This window comes from Diabrotica virgifera, chromosome 7, assembly GCF_917563875.1.
Source record: "Diabrotica virgifera virgifera chromosome 7, PGI_DIABVI_V3a".
NCBI lineage: Eukaryota > Metazoa > Arthropoda > Insecta > Coleoptera > Chrysomelidae > Diabrotica > Diabrotica virgifera.
Window position 1 is genome coordinate 68,093,732 of NC_065449.1, and position 20,987 is coordinate 68,114,718.

Sequence of the window (20,987 nt, forward strand, 5' to 3'; positions counted from 1 at the left end):
TGGATCTATTAACTATTTACATTCAATACCAATACACTTTGGAAAGTTTGAAGTCCGAACGTGTTTAAAAAAATAATCAATTTAAATTCAACTACCAACTACCATTCTGCTTACCATGTTGTCAAACTTCTAAAATATAAAAATCCACAAGGAAAAAGTTTTCCTGCAGTTGGCATACCATGTCATACAAAAAACAATAAATCCTGTATAAAAGGTATATTTAAAAAACCCTCAAAAGGGCCACATCAAATTCACATAACTAGTTTTCGACTGGTTTACCAGTCATCATCAGTGCTTACGTGCAATGTACATGCTAGTCACCACTAAAACATAGTTGTCTACTGCATACTAAAATGACTAAAGAGTAAAATTTTCATTACATATTATTAGAACAATAATTATGTACCTTAAAACCAATTGCTGGTATCGATTTAATCATTATTTATTTACAAACAAAAAACATCAGATAAAATTGAAATATGTATTACAAAACTGGGAAGTAGATACGTACATAATAAACAGGACTTTATTACCAGAGAACGGCAGTTCTCGCCAGTGGCGCACACCCACACCCCCCTACACACGACACCATAATATATACACGAAATTTTCGATTTTCTAAATCTGACTGAACTGAAAATTGGGCCAACTCCCATCTTAAAGTTCAGGAAAAGACTCACCCATTCGTATGTCAACCATCCATTTTGGTGCAAGGGTGTGGATTTTACGGCCGTTCCTATTTAGGGTCTGTTTTTCGTTCTCGTCCCCAAAACTCCCAAAACCTTCGAAAATTTAAGTCCGACCTTTGCGGTTTCTAATAATACGTACTGATTATTACCTTTCCAACGCATGTCTAATTTTGAAAATCTGTTATACCATTCAAAAGTTACCGAGCTCAGAAATATGACTCAATTTCTATTTAAAAAAAGGGAAAATGTTTGTGGATATGTATGTATGTATGTGACTGGAAAAGTTAAACCGATCTGAATTTTTTTTTCTGTGTTTGAAGAGTGGGTCAGGGCCGATTCAGAACCAGTGTAGTTTGTGACTTTTGACCACCCATAAGCCAGCTATAGGACTTGGTAGGTACAAAACGGCATATTTTTTGGGGGTATATATCTTCAATTCAAGAAGAGACAGGAGAACCGCAAATACACCAAATCAATAGTGTTGAGTTAAGCTTTCAAATGGTGTATAAGACGTCACGATCAAAGATACACACAGCTCAGTATAGCCGAAAAACTGAAAAACTAAACTTTGAAAATTTTGGTTTTTCGACAATTACTCAAAATTTCAAGCTACGAATTGCGCCAATAACTGAGCGTTTGTAGAAGGACTCTAGACAAATCTAACGGTGTATACCTCATATCCGGGAAAGTTCAAATTTTTAAGTTATAGGCTTCATAAGTATGATTAAATCTATTATCTATGTAAAAAATCTCAATAATTCCTGTAATAGCTTCAGTTATCATACTTGACCTTAGATGCATCAGATACTACTTGTTCATACGTTTCAAACTCATGTTTAGTGATCAAAATCGGTTAAGCCGTTTAGAAGGTATTAAGCTACAAAATTATAATCCAATTAACGATTATTCCCGAAATGGTTTATGTAGTTGTAGTGGTTACCGCTTTTGATCTGGCAACGGGCAATCCGAGTTTATTAACCGGCCATCCCAATATTTTTTTTCAATCTATTTCAAATAGAAAAAAATCTAGTGTACATTCGATGGATAATAGATCATTTGGGAGGTAATGCGACAAAGGCGACCATTTATAAAGCTTAACGTCTAATCGAGAAACATTGCATTCAACTTCATACATTTAATTTATAAATCACTTTGAAAAACTCCTGATACAAGAATAAAAAAACCGCTAAACGCCGTAAAAATGAGTGGCGCATACAATATTCCAGCTACAATAGATCTGATATGAATATTACGTGCGAAAATGTATTTTCATTTTGATGCAAAACAAAATTCTAGTTTTATGTTAAAAGATTTTTCCGTAATATTTGCTAAATTTGAAGTAAACGCGCCACAAAAGAGTTTCAAAATTCAAACTGTATTACTCTTTTGTGTTACTCTTTTGTGGCGCGTTTTACTTCAAATTGAGCAAATATTATGGAAAAATTTTTATGTAAAGTTAAAATTTTGTTTTACATCAAAATGAAAATACATTTTCGCGCCACGTAATATTCTTATCAGATCTTTTATAGCTGGAATATTGTATGCGCCACTCATTTTTACGGCGCCGGCGTTTAACGGTTTTTTATTCTTGTATTCATATACATGTTAATCTATTCAGCATGACAACATCGTCCAAATCAGAATCGCCGTTATTATCGACTTTGCATCCTCTCATTTTTCTGCTAGCCTGTTCATTGGAGGAAAAGTTAGTATTGTCCTTGCGCTAAACTAGAAGACCGTAATGAATTTGGGCCATTATTACTTACTATCTATATCCCTCTCTGCATACCTAATCATAATACACGGAATAATACTATAATGCCAATAACAATGCTACTTACTGCATACATAGACCTATCACCTATAGACAGTATAAGTTCTAATAAGGCATACACAGACAGACCTTCAGAAAAGCCTATAAACAAAATAGAAGTTAATTAATTCGAATGAACTTTAGAGGTGTAAAATATATAGGGTTTGATCATTTAATATTAGATATTCCTACCTTAAAATAATTTTAGAGTGAGTACTTAACAACTAAAAAAGTCACCATAAAAATCAAAACTGGCGTTTGAAAAAAAAAAAGCAAAACAAACAAGCTATTATTGGACTTTGTAAGCGCCGGACTCCACTTGCGATTTGTAGTCGCGCGATTGTTTTGTCGCGAAGATTGAACACATTGTTTCAAATACAAGTCAATCCATTTGCGACTAAATAATCATGGATTGAGTTGTATTTGAAACAATGTGTTCAATCTTCGCGACAAAACAATGGCGCAACTACAAATCGTAAGTGGAGTCCGGCGCTTATTAGTCCTAGGTTTTCATCCAACGTGGCCGGAAGTAGAACTGAAAGTCGATAATTGGACTCTTCGTGTGACTTTGCGTCGACTGATATACGATTTCACTAATTTTGAGTCATTCTTGCGAACCATCAAACCTGGAATTAAATATTTAGCTCGACTTTTCAATACGCGATGATTAATATCACATGTGGCAATTCCGATTGCACTTTTTTAACCGGAAGTCATGTAAAAGCCGGAAGCATTGTCATCTTGCTAAGGCGCGTCGAGTAATATATTGCCTGTAGTATTTCGGCGACTTTAAAACAGTACCTACTTCCAGCTGCAAGTAGTGATGAGCGAGACTGGTCTTGGTCTTGCGGTCTTGGTCTTGGTCTTGCAGCAAGACCAAGACCAAGACCAAGACCGCCTTTTGGTTTGCAAGGCCAAGACCAAGACCAGGTATTCAAGACCAAGACCAAGACCAAGACCAAGACCGAACCTTGCAAGACTACGCAAGACCAAGACCAACCTGCAAGACTCTTGCACTTTTTTGCGAAATTGGTTTTTTATTATTTAAATTTATTTTTTAGTTCAATAATATATACTGACATTGTAATAAACCTTAAACAATATCGAATTTTTTAAAATACATAATATTTTGGTTATATTTTTAAGTCGTTTTGATTAAGTCAAACGGTTTGAATTTTTCAACTTTCAAAGTGTCCAGAAGGCAAGTTTTCAAATGGCGACAGTTCAAGGACAATTGAAATTACTCGTAAGACAAAAAAATATAATTATAGATAAGGTAATCCATTTAAAAATAATGCCATTAAAAACGGCTTTTATGTACCAGTAGTTTTCGCTTTTTTGTCTAATAAAAATACTGACACTTATTTCAATTCTTTTCGCATAATCGAGGAAAAATGTAGGTGGTTAAATTTAAAATTAATACCAAAAATATCATAATAGATTTTCAAAAGGGATTCACAATGCTGTGAAAGCATTGTGGCCTGAATAAAAAATAACTGGTTGTCGATTGTAATGTGTCAAGCTTGGTATTTATCGCAAAATCCAAAATTTAAGTTCAGTTTCTGAATATAATGACAAAAATTCCGATACTGGGAAATTTTTAAAATTATTTTTTGGATTAATTGTTTACAATCAACGAAAGTTGGAAGTTGAATTATTTGTGAAAATCCCGGATGACAAACGCATAAAGAATTTTTCCACCTACCTCTACCGAAAGTATACTCTCTGATTGTAGGGAGCAAAGTTGTACTTTTCCTCCCTAGGGAGGAAAAGTAAAAGTGACCTCATGGTATTTCATTCATGAAATATAACTTATTGACGCCCTGTACAATATATATTTTCCATTACGTAAGTATCTATACATTTTAACGTTTATTTATAAAACACCCTGTATTTTGCAGAATGGTAAAAAACAGTAAATTGTTATTTTGATTTAACAATGTTTACATTAATAATTTGACTTATATTTGACAGTTGACAGTTATATTGTACCTACTTGTTGGTTTTAGTTTTAATAAATTTTGTTGGTTAGTTACATAAATAAATTAAGTAAAAATGAAAAAAGACTTGTTATTTGAGGAAGGTGGAAAAACCATATGTATAACATGGGAGTAAAGTGCTTTTCCTCCCTTGAATGATTACTGCCCTCCGCTACGCGTCGGGCAGTAAACTTCATTCTCGGGAGGAAAAGTAGCACTTTCCTCCCTTGTTATACAAATAGCTATTACTGATTTCTTAGTTGAAAACTATTTGGAAGAAGCTAGGTTTTCCCCAGAAAGGGCCAGTACTACAAATAGTATGTGCCGCACTTGAAATGCAAATTCTAGTTTTTACTACCCACATCCGAATATTTTCAACTTTTTAAATGTCATAATGGGTATTCAATCCAAGAGTATGTGAAAATAAAAAGTGCGAATCACTCGTGCTACGAGAGCAATGTAGTTTAAATAAAATTAAAGAACTTCAAGATAACAAATTACAGAATTAAGCGTTTATAACTCCCCATTACGTTTAGTTATTATGATATAGTATTAGGTCTATAAATAGGTATGGTAAATATGTATGTATTTACTAAAAAGTATGTTTTAGTTAGTTTATAAAAAAGTTAATTATTATAAATAAAGTAAAAAGTATTTGATTTTTGTGTATTTTATTCGAAATTGTTTGGTTCAAATTATTACTACCAAAAAAGCAAGACCAGCAAGACTCTTGCAGCGAGACCAAGACCAAAAACAAGACCGGCTAGTGCAAGACCAAGACCAAGACCAAGACTGCCTTTTAGCTGCAAGACCAAGACCAAGACCAAGCTTGTAAGAACAAGACCAAGACCAAGACTAGCCTGGTCTTGGTCTTGTTCTTGTTTTGCTCATCACTAGCTGCAAGTCTGCAACCGGAAGTTTGAAGTTAAATTTCTCACCTTTAATACCATACTCGAGTTATAAGCTCTCACTCGACGCCTCATTTGTCATTCTAATCATCTAATTTGTCATCAGTTCTAGTAATGTACGAGTTATATTCGTGGACAGACAGACAGGACGTATAGGTACTATTTCGCGGACGTTAAAGCAGTACTTCCGGTTGCAACTCTAAAACAGGAATTCCAAGGTCAAAATTCTCACCTGTAATCCACATAAAGTGTACTTACTAGCACTTTCCTGTTGTTTACAGATGGCAAGTTTAGTGGCCGCAAGTACACTTTTAGTCAGTAAACTTGCCAAGTGTAAATGAAACTTAAGGCGCTTCGAGTAATATATCCCTGGTACTATTTCGTCGACTTTAAAAAAATTCTTCCGATTGCAACTCTAAAACCGGAAGTCCGAGGTCAAATTTATGACATGACCTTTATAATATATACATACATACCATCCTTTGGTTATAAGCTTTCATTCGACACCTAAGTTGTCATTCTATGTGGTCTAATAGTCTAATGACTTATGTTGTGTAGTTTTGCTTACAAAGTCTCTGGACCAGCCAGACAGACTTAGATCATTCAAGGTTTTCATATGGGTGAAAACAACATATTTAATTTTTTTCTTTTCATCTTTTAAATAATTATTTGACTGATCCTTGTAGATAACAGCAAGAGTGCGATAGGCAACAAAAACGAGAGTGATAGGCAACTTCTTATACACCACTGGTTATTCAAGTCTCCCGTCCTTGTTCAACATATATATATTCTATGGTTCTATAAACTTGTCCTGTTATGGCTGTTATGCTATGCTGAAGTTGAATGAACACCCAGGACCCAGACACAGTTACCTGGCTGCATTAGGGGAAATCAATCCAAAGCGATGTAATTCTGCTTGCTCTACATAAATCATCCAGTATGAAATTGTAGTATTAGGATAGCAGAACATTGAGGAGATGGAACTAATCTTTGAGGAGGATTAATCAGTAATTGATTCTACAGGGCCGGTGGGTGTAAAAAGTACTATTTTAGACGAAGCATTAAAATGTCCAAAAATTAGGAATTTTGACCAGTAAGATGAATCGCCATGCAACTTTTTGCATCATGCAACCTTTTGCATTCGATTCGAGAGAGTGTCAGACAATTTTGTGAACTAAATTGATCTCCGGCAAAAATGTTTGTGCATCTCCAAGAGATGGAAAATGAAAAATTTAGAACTCGGGAAATATTGACGGAAATGAGTTCAATTTTTATACTCGGGGGGTTTTGGAGGTCGCTGAACACGAATTTCATGACGGCGATGGTGTCCGAGGTACCTGGTGCCCAAGGTGGAACTCTTCGCATCAAGTTTTATGTTATGGTTATAATCATTCAAAATCAGTCAATAAACATTACATTACATTGGGCCACTGTCGATATTGACCGGTTAATAACGTTATTGACCGAAATTACGTTATTGTCCGTAACATAATATTTCGCGAAATGAACATTGGATCGAAAAACTGAAAAATACGTGTTCAAATTTTTCAAAAATCTATCGAATGACTGGAATGACACTAAACACAACGCCCTACTCCACACCCTGGAGGTGGGGTAGGGGGTAACGTTAAAATTTTAAATAAAAACCCCAATTTTTTATTGCACAATTGGATTCCATTAGTAAAAATAAGCAACTTTTATTCGAGACGCTAATAAATTGTATTCTGAGTAAATGTTGCTTATTTTTTCATGAGGAATCCAAATCTCCTAATTTTTTTGCAGCTAGGTATTTTCACAAACATCTTATTATCTCATTTAGAGAAGGGGGGGTATGGTTTGAAATCAACATATCAAGCACATTTTTGTGAATTTTTTTCGAAGCTATGGTACAATTATTTTATTTTTAAATTAAATAAACATATTAAGTACAATTCAAAGAATATTTAGAAAAAAATTCAATCCAAAATATTGAAAAGTAAGCCATTGGTGACAAATATTGACAGGCAGCTCACAAAAAAAATGGATTTTGCGGTGGACATCAGAACTCGTCACTAGATCATACGAAACAAAAAATTCAAAAAGATTTAATTAGCTTATGAGTTTCACGAGGTCACAACGTCGAGTTTTTTTATTTTTAATGATTTTTGAATGTTTGGTATCACTCAGAAATAAAAAAAATGAAATTTTTGGTAAAAATTTTGTAAAAATCAACAGATTTATTATTGTTGAACAAAAAATAAGCAAAAAAAGACAAATATCTCGACGTTGTTACCTCACGAAATGTCTCAAAAAAATCTGTGCAAAATATCAGGTAGATCGGCCGAGTAATTTTTCAGTTACAATGTCCACCGCATTTGAAAAAGCAGTTTTGAGAAAAATGCGTTTAAAGTTTTGACAACTGCATCTTCATCTTCTTATTTGTCTGCCAAATCGTAAAGTGATACACATGGGAATATGTTTTTTGAATCGAGGAGTAATCTACAAAAGAGAATGCGAACAGTTGTTTAACGTTTCTCACTACGCTCAAGCGTGCTGGCGCGAAGTCGCGGCAAAGCGAGTCGAAGGTAGAGATATTCAACAATAAGCTGTATCTCTGGTAATTTTACTCCGATTATTTTGAAATTTTCAGAGAGTATTCTTGAAAGTATGCACTTTTATTTGAAATAATAAAAAAATTAAATATTTCAAACCATACCCCACCTTAAAACATTTATTGACTTACACCGATTGGCTTTTGAGGCATCAATTCCAGCCTTTCAAGAAGTAGTCAATCCCTTTGACCAATTATTTGACCTACCTTTATTTGCAGTTTCATTAAATTTTTGATACCTAAATCTCAAAATATTTTAAATTTTCTTAAACCGGCTCTGACTATTATCAGTAGCATCCAGCTATGAATTCTAAAATTTACTGTAATTTAGACGGTTTTTATAATTAAATGATAATGATATTTCATGTTAATTAATTAAATAAGCCCAACTGAGATTGAGTATCATCAACTAGTGCACAAAGCAAGTAGATCATTAGGGTACCATCATAATGAGGAGGTATCAGCATCTTACTGGTGAATTTTATGTTTAATTATGCAGCGGGATTAGGAACACTCGATGCGAGATCGCAAAACGAACCGTAGGCAAACTCGATGCGAATACGCATCGAAGCCAATGTGATTACGAACTGGGTTCGAGTAGACTGTCAGAAAATCATCGGCAATTTTCGTATTTTTGAACCTACGGGCTAATATTTCGAACAAATGGAATGATGTGCACGTTATAAGGAATTTCTCATAATTAACTTCAATAATTATTACAATAGAATATAAAATAAAGTTTTTATTACATATTTAATTGTTATAAACGTTTATTTTATATTCTAAGGATGATACAGTGAACCTGTACCTAGATATATAAATATATGATTTTCGAACTTGAGTAGAATTTAAGATTATGATTTTTTACCGTTATTAACCCGCCGTTACACGCGTCTTCAATTGTGACGTGGTTGCACGCGTATGAGCGTCGCCCTCACCTACATAAATTCGACTTATTTCGAGGAAGAATGAATGTCAACATGTATAAATATAAAATGGGTTCTACTCACATATTATAGAAAGTCTCGTAAACCAATTTTTTTTTATTAATTTAACAAAACAAAAGTAAAAATAATATAGATCAAAAGCAAGTTTTCTTAATTTTCAATTTCAGCAAGCCACTGAAGAAATTAACGTTCTTTACGCGAATTCATTTTACTAAAAATACAAATTAAAATTAAAAACTGTTCTGAAGCTATTTCTTTGTGGCATTTATGTAATTAACTATTAATATTTTGTATTTTGATAACGACGTCCGAGGTGGAATTCGAAACGTCAATAAAATCAATTTTTCAAGTTAAATTGTGGCTTATTTCCCAATTAGAATAGTTAATTTAAAAATGGGTTCTTAACCAGTGGCGCACCTAGAATTTTCCTCTGGGGGGAGGGGGTTTTCTTGGGCACCGAAAGTTTTTTGTATTATTTGTGAAAGACAAGTTACATTTTCCTACTTTCTTTTATATATATTTCTATATGCTCTGGGTGGGATTTTAACCCCCAAACCCCCCCTCGGTGTGCCACTGTTCCTAACCTAATCCAAACAATAATATTTTAATTAAACCTACCTAAATATTAAATAAAAACCTAAAAGTTTCTTTGAGATAATAGAAAAGTGATTTCACTGTGATTGCACGCGCAGTGAGGAATTCCCTCACTTGAAGAGGGATGTCTCTTCTTTCAACTATCACACAGCACACTGGCCGCCTGAAATATTCTATAACTTTTTCATACCCTCTCATAAACCATGCTAAAGGCATTCCTGGGTGCTTAAGGTTATCGTATTAGTTTACACAATTTCATTGGTTATAAACAAATATGGTGAGGGATTTCCTCATAGCGCGTGTAATGGCGGGTTAAAGATTAAATGGCCAGGGAAAGATGGGAGACGTTATATAAAAATATTACTAAAGGTCGTAATGGTCACTGCTAACTACCTATTCACTTCATCGAATTCTGTCTGAGCTTTCTTCCTTCACATATTTTTAAAATAGGAATAAGTATGTATTAGAGAACTTCTGTCCGTGTAATGAGTGTAATAACACCTCACTGGGAGATTTAAACAATATATTTTTTTAATGTTCAAAACATGAGAATTATTATCAAAACCGTATAATCTAAATATCGTTTGATTAACGATTTACATTATTTTTAAATTGAAAAAATCAAAGTATGAAGTAAGTAGGTTATGTCATTATGTATTCACTTTTCTTAATTTTTATACTTGGACCGGCAAGAGAGAAAGCGTTATAGGAGATCAGCGATCTATCAGAGAGAGATAGATAGTTCGAGTTGGCAACTCGACAGGGTCGTAGGTATCGAGCAGTGCCTTCGAGTTGACTCGCATCGACAACGACTTGCGGTTAGCGAAAACCAAATACTTTGGCTTCGGAGCTTCTAGACAATTGACGAAATTTTACACCCGTATTTTGAATTTCTCTAATAGATGGTTTGTTTAAACCCTAAATTTTCCTTTAAGGTTTTTCTTATTAATTGAAAACAATCATTTTTGTTTAAGAATATTTTTATTATGTGAAATATTTATGTTCTTCTTTGGTAGTAGGTACCTACTTTTTTTGATGTGGTAATAATATAACTTTTATAATATGGTTAATTATTTGACTGTAATTTATAACTTTCCTATGGTAAATTATTTTATAGAGAAATTCAAAATACTGGTAAAATTGCTAAGTCCCCAAGAGGTACCGAACTATAAGTAACATATCCTATACATATATAAGTACATATAAGGTACCTACATGACAAAGTTTTTATTTAAAATATTGCTAATATGTACTATATAATTAAGTTAATAAGTATATTTTGAATTTCATTTACATTTATATAGATAATCTACCAAGCGAATTGAGGTTTTTCATTTACTGTCTTAAACTCAATGATGTATAAGTTGTATATGATGTATAAGTAGTATAGGCGTTGTATAGGTACAATATATATACTTTTCAAATTGCCCGCCAAATCCAGAGAACTGTCAATTGTCTAGAAGCTCCGAAGCAAAGTATTTGGTTTTCTCTAGACGCAAGTTCGACAACGTAGGGAAAGAGGTTTTGTAATCACTCCCTACGGTAAACATGGCGGATACGATGCGTATCGAGTGTACGTAATCCGGGCCATGGTCTTTTCTAATAGATAGGCAACTCCAATCACATTTAGCAGTAACCGATTGTTGTATTTTTATGTTTGAGTAGGTACATATTTTTGATAAAGATGAAGTTAGATATTTTCAACATAAGAGGATTTGATGAGTCATGAAAATAATTTGAAAGATATCACTAAATAAATCACTTGTTTTACTTTGTCACACAGTTTTTTAAAATATCATGGTCACTTGGTATAAAAATATCACTAAAAATCAAAACCATTGTCTGAAGCTATTTCCTTGTGGCATTTTTATAATTACGTATTTTTTATGGGAAATAAGCCACAATTTTACTAAAAAATGAATTTATTAACTAGTCCTGTCGCCAGGGGGGGTACAACGGCCTCGTTAATTCAGATGGACTTACCCAAGTTTTTTTTATGTATTTTGACCCGTAGAACACGAATTTTTTGGGTAACAGTTGATCCGGATGTCGATAAGATTGTTATAGACCAAGAACTTGAGGAATCAAATAACAGCGATTTTTGGCAAAACAAAACAATATTTTGTATTTTTTGGGTCATTTTAAGCAAAAAATATTTCTACAAGTTTTTTAGTAGGATGCACAGTTTTCGAGATAAACGCGGTTGAACTTTCAAAAAATCGATAAACTGCAATTTTTAAACCCGAATAACTTTTGATTAAAAAATAAAATAGCAATTCTGCTTAGCGCCTTTGAAAGTTCAAGTCAAATTATGTCGGTTTTGATTATTTGCATTGCTAAAAATTTATTGTGTTATTGTTAAACAAAGCTACAAACAACTAGTGCGTGAGTGATGTTTCTATGATTTCGCATTTAAAATCGAACGAGTAGGTAGAATAGGTACTAGTGCAATCAAGACTATTTCTACGTTACATGCGTTAAAACGCATGTAAAAGCACGGGAAACCCTACGTGTTTATAGCTTTGTTAAACAATAAAAAAATAAATTTTTACCAATGCAAATAATCAAAACCGATATAATTTGACTTAAACTTTCAAATGCGGTAAGCAGACTTGCTATTTTATTTTTTAATCAAAAGTTATTCGGGTTCAAAAATTGCAATTTTTCGATTTTTTTAAAGTTCAACCGCGCTTATCTCGAAAACTGTGCATCCTACGAAAAAACTTGTAGAAATATTTTTTACTTAAAATGGCCCAAAAAATACAAAATATTGTTTTGTTTTGCCAAAAATCGCTGTTATTTGATTCCTCAAGTTCTTGGTCTATAACAATCTTATCGACATCCGGATCAACTGTTACCCAAAAAATTCGTGTTCTACGGGTCAAAATACATAAAAAAAACTTGAGTAAGTCCATCTGAATTAACGAGGCCGTTGTACCCCCCCTGGCGACAGGACTAAACGTTTCGAAGCCCAAATCGGGTTTCGTTGTCAAAATACAAAATACTATTAAAATAAAACAAACATGTTGTTGCTAAGTAAAAAAATTCTTCTAATAATTTATTTAATCTGACTCATTTATATTGGCAATTCAGACGTATATTATACATTTTAAAGTAGAAGACTTTAAAATGATATCGCCAATATTTATGAGTTGCGTTCCTGGGACGACTTTACTAAAAGATAGTTCATTCGATTACATGAAATCAATCCCAACTCAAGAATATCCGTCGCAAAAAAAAATCATAGCATGTGATCTGTCTTTAAAAAGACAACCAAATGCAACGATGACAGTAAAATTCTCGCGTTAGAGATTCCATAGTAAATCACGAGGGAAAACCAGGAAAAAACCTCGTGATACTATCCCGACATCGTAAGTATTTGGTCTTACATTTAATCTACCTTCAAAAACTAATATCAAATTCTGACTTTAATATGTTTAAATTATAAATAATATTAATATTACATAGATATACAATAAGTAATACTAAAATATAACATTTGTACTAACTCGATATATTATTGACTTACTAATCGTGGTATTTTCTTTCTATTGACTTCCTCTTTCAGTATGGGTAACCACATCCTACTGCATTCTACCGAGGAATTTGCGACACAATTTGTTTCATTTAGCATAATTAGAGCCGCTTCTTTGATTTTTCTCTTTTTACTATCTGATTAGTAAGTCAATAATATATCGAGTTAGTACAAATGTTATATTTTAGTATTACTTATTGTATATCTATGTAATATTAATATTATTTATAATTTAAACATATTAAAGTCAGAATTTGATATTAGTTTTTGAAGGTAGATTAAATGTAAGACCAAATACTTACGATGTCGGGATAGTATCACGAGGTTTTTTCCTGGTTTTCCCTCGTGATTTACTATGGAATCTCTAACGCGAGAATTTTACTGTCATCGTTGCATTTGGTTGTCTTTTTAAAGACAGATCACATGCTATGATTTTTTTTGCGACGGATATTCTTGAGTTGGGATTGATTTCATGTAATCGAATGAACTATCTTTTAGTAAAGTCGTCCCAGGAACGCAACTCATAAATATTGGCGATATCATTTTAAAGTCTTCTACTTTAAAATGTATAATATACGTCTGAATTGCCAATATAAATGAGTCAGATTAAATAAATTATTAGAAGAATTTTTTTACTTAGCAACAACATGTTTGTTTTATTTTAATAGTATTTTGTATTTTGACAACGAAACCCGATTTGGGCTTCGAAACGTTAATAAATTCATTTTTTAGTAAAATTGTGGCTTATTTCCCATAACAAATACGTAATTAAAAACCATTGTCATCACCAGACATCATAATATCAAATCTACTATTTAACGAATTAGTACTTGACAGTGGCGTAGTCAGAGCCGGTTTAAGAAAATTTAAAATATTTTGAGATTTAGGTATCAAAAATTTAATGAAACTGCAAATAAAGGTAGGTCAAATAATTGGTCAAAGGGATTGACTACTTCTTGAAAGGCTGGAATTGATATGTGGATGCCTCAGAAGCCAATCGGTGTAAGTCAATAAATGTTTTAAGGGAGGGTGTGGTTTGAAATATTAAATTTTTTTTATTATTTCAAATAAAAGTGCATACTTTCAAGAATACTCTCTGAAAATTTCAAAATAATCGGAGTAAAATTACCAGAGATACAGCTTGTTGAATATCTCTACCTTCGACTCGCTTTGCCGCGACTTCGCGCCAGCACGCTTGAGCGTGGTGAGAAACGTTAAACAACTGTTCGCCTTCTCTTTTGTAGATTACTCCTCGATTCAAAAAACATATTCCAATGTGCATCACTTTACGATTTGGCAGACAAATAAGAAGATGAAGATGCAGTTGTCAAAACTTTAAACGCATTTTTCTCAAAACTGCTTTTTCAAATGCGGTGGACATTGTAACTGAAAAACTACTCGGCCGATCTACCTGATATTTTGCACAGATTTTCTTGAGACATTTCATGAGGTAACAACGTCGAGATATTTTTCTTTTTTTGCTTATTTTTTGTAATACAAAATTTTTTTTGTTTTTTTGTTTTTGTTTTGCAACAATAATAAATCTGTTGATTTTCACAAAAATTTAAGCAAAAATTTCATTTTTTTATCATTAAAAATAAAAAATCTCGACATTGTAACCTCGTGAAACTCATAAGCTAATTAAATCTTTTTGAATTTTTTGTTTCGTATGATCTAGTGACGAGTTCTGATGTCCACCGCAAAATCCATTTTTTGTGAGCTGCCTGTCAAAGACTTTTCAATATTTTGGATTGAATTTTTTTCTAAATATTCTTTGAATTGTACTTATTATGTTTATTGGGTGTTTTTATGGGTGACACCCGGGGCGGTAATGGATGGTGTCACCCCAAATATTAAAAATAAAGATTGTTAAAATCTACGAAAATCCGATAAACGTATGTTTTGAATAATGAAAAAATTAAGAATTATAGTTAATGAAATTGTAGTAAAGAGTCTTGGCAAATGTTTCTGTCTGGTATCCGAGGCTTGGTAATCGGTTCTATATGAGCATTGGCTATAACGATAACGGGGATAACCTACAGCGAATGGCACAAACTTTCAATACAGTGGCGAAGAACTACAACATAAAAATATCGACAGCTAAGACAAACTCCCTGGTAGTGTCAAGGGAATCCATAAGATGCAAATTAGTAATTAACAACGAACTAATTGAACAAGTCTCGAGATTCCAATATCTGGGAGTCGAAATATTATGTAGTTATGGAGATGTTAAAGAGAGCGTCCGAAAGCAAGCAAATAAAGCCAATTACGTGTCAGGATGTCTAAGGGATGTCATCTGGAGAAACAAAGATATTAGGCTGGAAGGGAAAGTACGCAGTACGCATACATATACAAATCATGTGTAAGACCGACCATGACGTACGCGATAGAAACAAGATGTGACACAGCAGAAACCAAGAGGATACTGAGAACATCAGAAATGAGAACGTTGAGGTCAATAACTGGGAAAACACTGAGAGACATAATACTGAACGACAGAATAAGAGATCTCTGTAACATACAAGATATATTATGTAGTACGGTGGGGAAGACATTTTCTATAAATATTATTTATGTTTTGTGTTGCTTCATGTTTCATAGTAAGTTAATAAACCGAGGTTATTTAGCCTTGTTTGCGCCATTGTTGCTCGCTTCTTGATTAATTTTAGCTTACTAAAACTTCTCTAATATGAAGCAACCGATACACAAATGGTCATAAACAATTTTAATGCGACCATTAATTTTGAGAGGGATTCCATGAAATCCCATTCCACAATGAATTTTATAAAGTCTACAGCTAACCATTTAGAGACTATAATATTGGCCGCTTGTCTTCTGAGCCTTGGTATTTATAGCAGGAGGTCTGCATCTGATACTTCTTCATGGTAAAAGTTACAAAATGTTGAAATAGCCAAATTCAACTGTTCGTGAAAAGCAAAGCAAGACACAAGATCAAAGTCCATGAATGGACATTGAACATTGAATAGGTCAAAACATTCTAGCATATCCTTTTGAAGTTAGGCTTGAAATGTGAGTCCTGTATCGGTAGTTAACTCACCATCCATTCTTTGTTTACGTCGAATTAGTTTTTCGTGGGAATGTCGTCGTCCTCATATGTTTTCGTGGCAAAATCTATTGCTTTATAAAGACGAAGTGCCCCTATTCTGGTCGCTGATTGATCAAAGGTTATGTCTTTACTTTGCAATTCAATCTGACAAAAATGTATTTCTCTTAGTACATTATTCCAAAAGAAATGATGACATAATTTCTCATTTGAAGCAACAACACAATCAAAATATTCTATCAGTACTTTAACTGCAGCATAGTGAGCACTCCAACGCGTTGTGGAAAGTTGTTTAACAGATTCTTTGCTGTGTTTAATAAGCACTTCCCCTAGTGGAAGCAGAAAAAAAATTAAAAATTGCCTCTACGGTTCCGAAAAATGTTACCCTAGATGAATTTTGTGCAAAAGAGTGTTGGCAACATAAATTAATTAAATGATCAATACATCCAATGAAAATGGCGTTTTTGTTTTTTGCTTTAATAATAGTTTGTAGTCCCCCATGTACCTACGCCGCTCATAACAGCTGCCTTATCGTATCTCTGTGAATGGCCCTTTATAATATCTAAACCATAAATTTCAAGCTTCTTGAGAATTTCGTTACTTAGATCAACTGCTTTTTTCCTTTTAACGTAAAAAATTCAAGAAATACCTATTTGACCTCGACATCGTGTGTTCATAAAATAATATCCAATTGTGTTTTGATTGTAAAGTGAGTAAAGTTACAAATTAACGATTCGTTCTTTTGTGATCGGGTCTCTTGGGTGTCACCCCCGAAAGGGTGACACCCGGGGCGGACCGCCCCCTCCGCCCCACCCTAGCTACGCCACTGACTTGATCTAGTTGATTGAATCTACTTTATATGTTAAAGAGGTATCATTATCGGCGATATATTGCCGTTATCATAGCCTTGACCGCTCATGTCATATATATTTAAATTGTGTAATAGTTGAACTACAAAATTAAATAGTCCTTCAAATAGTCGCCAAGACAAATGCCAAAATTAGGCTTATTTGCATTGTATGACTTGAATTTGGTGTACAGTTCGTAATTATTGAATAAGGGAAAGTGGGGGAATGGTGAGCACTTAAGCAGAAATCGATTCTGTTGTAAATTCTTTAAATCTATCATAACGGCTAGTACGTTACAGTAAGCTCTAATTATTCTACTTTGAATATTATTTAAAATAGGTTTTAGAGAAATACAAAGTACTAAAGCAAAATATTAAAAAACGAAAAAAAAGTGCCTTTACGCACAATTCCCCATCCATGAGGGTAATCATGCGCACGGAATGGTAAATGGTGCGCACTGAATAATGTTTTTATAAAATTCTTTAAACATTGTTCTTTTCTGTTTTCCAGCAAATACAACATCTCCCTAGCCTAGGTGCAGCTGGTTCTCTGGTGGTGGAATGAAACTTAATTTTATATCATATAATTTGTCTTCATCGATAATATCTGACAAATCAGTGTATGTTACATCAGACTACTCAGGTGTTAGCTCCTTTTGCACTCTCTTCTTGTTTTGTTTGCCTTCAAGTTTTTTTCTGTCTGGCGAGGTATCTAACGATTTTTTAACAAATCATTTTTGAACAGTTGCCTTTCTTGCTGCTTTCTGTTCCTCCTTTCTGTTGAGATTCACGTGCCTTAGTCATCTTTTTTCCTTGGCGTTCTCCAATTTTCTCTTCATTGGTGAGCTTGTAAGATTTTTCGATTGTTCGAGATTTTCTTTTAATTTCCTATTTAACTCGTGATAGATCAACATGAGTGGAATATATTTTTCTCCAGTACCCATGCAAGAAACGGCCATGATAGTTCTTCCACCATCAACAGGCAGAGCCTACATATGTAGCTCCTTTAGGTAGATAAACCCTTTCGTCTCTTTCTTGAAGTCGATCTCGAAAGCTTTCATTCGTTTCCCTTATTTTTTGCCGTCATTTCTGATTGTATGCAGAGCATTTTGTAAATCTTCGTTAGTATAATATGTATCTAAGAATAATAGATTTTCTAGTGTAGTTTTGTGGCCTCTGGAAAGGAAAATGGTAACTTTATTATTTACCACTTCATTGTTTGGGGGGTAATCATGCGCACTCCTGCGCACTATTACCCCCTTTACGCCTTAAATAGCAAACGTCGTCACAAACAAAAAACTACTAAACCATATAAATCAACAGATGCACCAAAATGTACGGAAAACTGAAAACAACATGATTTAAATCAATAGTAAGCTCAAAGCAACTTAGCGTCTTAATTTTTGGAGCAGAAAAACTAAAAGAATTCTGGCGATTTTCAATAATCGGATCTCATACTTAGTCCACGTGCAACATTCGACTGAAGATAATGACGTCAACCGTTCACGAGATCATCCAAAACGTGTAGGACTCATTGAGTTCTTAAAATCATCCACGGAATTTAAAATACAATGCAGCGCACGATTACCCGCTGCAAACCATTCCCCCACTTTCCCTTAATATTTGGAACTATGCACCATACCCAAAATATTACATTCTTCTTCTTCTTCAGCCTGTTTGCATCCACTACCGGACAAAGGCCTCCCTATGAGTTCTCCACTCTTCTCTGTTTTGTGCTATTTGGTGCCAGTTTCTTCCCAATTTTGCTTTGACGTCGTCTAGCAATCGTTTTGTGGTCTTCCTCTACTACAACTGTGCTCGCGTGGTCTCCAATGTACAATGTTTCTCGTCCAACTTTTGATGTTTTGCCGTGCCACGTGCCCTACCCAGTTCCATTTCATTTGCGCAATTCTTCCAATTACATCAATACTGCAAAATAGGCATTCGGATATTACATTGTTTTAGAAATACAATAATAGTACCTACTAATTGAGTGTCTGAGAAAGAGAAGGGATTATGCCACAAAAATTTTTTTGAGTAATAAAGGTTTTATCTTTTTCAACAAACGGCTGACGCTCGAATTGTCGGATTTTCAATTGCATTTTAGACAAACAAGGGGATATGCCACACTTACAAGAAGTTCATATTATTGTTCCTTGATGACAGCACTGTGCAGAAGGACAAAAAAACCAAAATCTCAAGTTGTGTGGCATAGCCCCTTCTCTTACTCAGGCACTCAAATATTAACAGCAAATATAAAATAAGATCTTAATTATTTTTTCAGTTATAATACAATATTTGACGTTTAAGATTTCTCTAGGTGTTCATAAAAAAATTAAATTGCATAAAAAACGATTATCTCATTTAAAATAAATATTTCTTATTTACCAAACCTAGGGTTTGGCGCTCTTTTGGGATTGATTGTTGCACGCCCAGTTACGGGGATCCTGAAAACAAATAAAACGCAGTTCATAATAGTTATTGATGTATATTTGTATGCAATATGTTAATTTTGTTTTTTTTTTTTATCAAAAACCCTAAAAAGTTATTTTATTGTTTCAGATTCCAAAAAGCTTGTGTGAAATACGGTGTTCCCGATGTAGATCTTTTCCAAACAACTGACCTGTGGGACAGGAAAAACATCGTTTTAGTCACAACTACCATTTTTGCTCTAGGTCGCACCTGTTACAAACACCCTGAATGGCGCGGTCCTTTCTTGGGACCCAGACCATCTGAAGAAAACAGGAGAGACTTCAGCGACGAACAATTAAGAGCTGGTGAAGCTATTATTGGACTCCAAGCTGGCCAAAACAGAGGTGCCACTCAAGCTGGGCAGAACTTTGGTGCTTCTAGAAAAATCATTTTGGGAAAATAAACAAACATTCGAAGAGACATATTGAATCTATAAAAATAGTTGTTATGTACCTATAAAAATAACTTGTTTGAAATTTACAATAATTTGATTATACAAATAAAATGTTTACCTGATTTGACTACCAAACTTATCTGAATGTATTAAGAATTTATATTGACATTATAATATAATTTACTAAATTTCGAAGTCTTTTATTTTACTTATGTAAATTATACAGTGCATTCGTAAAGTGTGGAAACGGTCTATTATCTCAGGACTTAATTATTTTCAGAGTTAAGGCTCTGACAGGTCGATTTTTATTTTTAAATCATTATTTTTTGACGTATATCCCATAATAGTGACGTCATCGATTTGGGCGTGATGACGTCATCGATGATTTTTTAAATGGGAATAGGGGTCGTGTGGTAGCTCATTTGAAAGGAGATACAATTCTCTATTCAGTAATATAAACATTAACATCATTATTTATACCGGGTGGCCAAAAAAATAATTTTTGAATTAAAATAATTGACGCAAAAAGAAGAATGCATGTAAATTATTTAACTCAAAATACATTTTACTGATGCCACATAATACAGTACGTCCCTGTAAGTTGTATCCATATGGAAAACCTTTTTATTATTAAATTTACGAAAAAAAGTTATTCTTCATAAAATGCTCTGCATAGTCCAAAACCTAAGATGTAACCATCAAATATCAATTTTTTTAAATATTATACGAGGTATGTCAAAAAGTTTGAATTTCACTCAAGAGTAAAGTAGCTTTATTTTTCACAATATTGAAAATTGCTATTATGAAAAGTTTTTTGGAATTAAAAACTATATTCTAGTATGCAATTACATCCTTCTAACTGAAATTTCTTTTTTGAAAAATTACGGAAAACTAACATTATTTTCAGTTATTTCAATTCAGGTAACTCTTTTATTATTAATTTTACGAAAAAAAGTGATTCTTAATAAAAAGTTCTGCGCGGCCTAAAACCTAAAATACAACGATCTTATGTCAAATTTTATCAATTTTATACGAGGTATGTCAAAAAAGATAAATTTAGATCAAAAGTAAAGTACCTTTATAGTTCAGAATATTTCAATTAGAAGGATGTAATTACACACTGAAACATAGTTTTTAATTCCAAATAACTTTTCA

At 33.4% G+C, this 20,987-nt stretch overlaps 1 protein-coding gene across 1 annotated transcript in view; it reads left to right on the forward strand.

Moving 5' to 3' along the window:
- The window catches only part of LOC114325204 (muscle-specific protein 20), a 149,589-nt gene extending 129,566 nt beyond the window's left edge, over window positions 1-20,023 (forward strand). Inside the window, exon 3 of the mRNA XM_028273204.1 lies at window positions 19,529-20,023. Coding sequence (XP_028129005.1) covers window positions 19,529-19,841 — 313 coding nt within the window. The 3' untranslated portion in view covers window positions 19,842-20,023. The remainder of the gene's footprint in view (window positions 1-19,528) is intronic.
- Window positions 20,024-20,987: the final 964 nt, after the last annotated feature.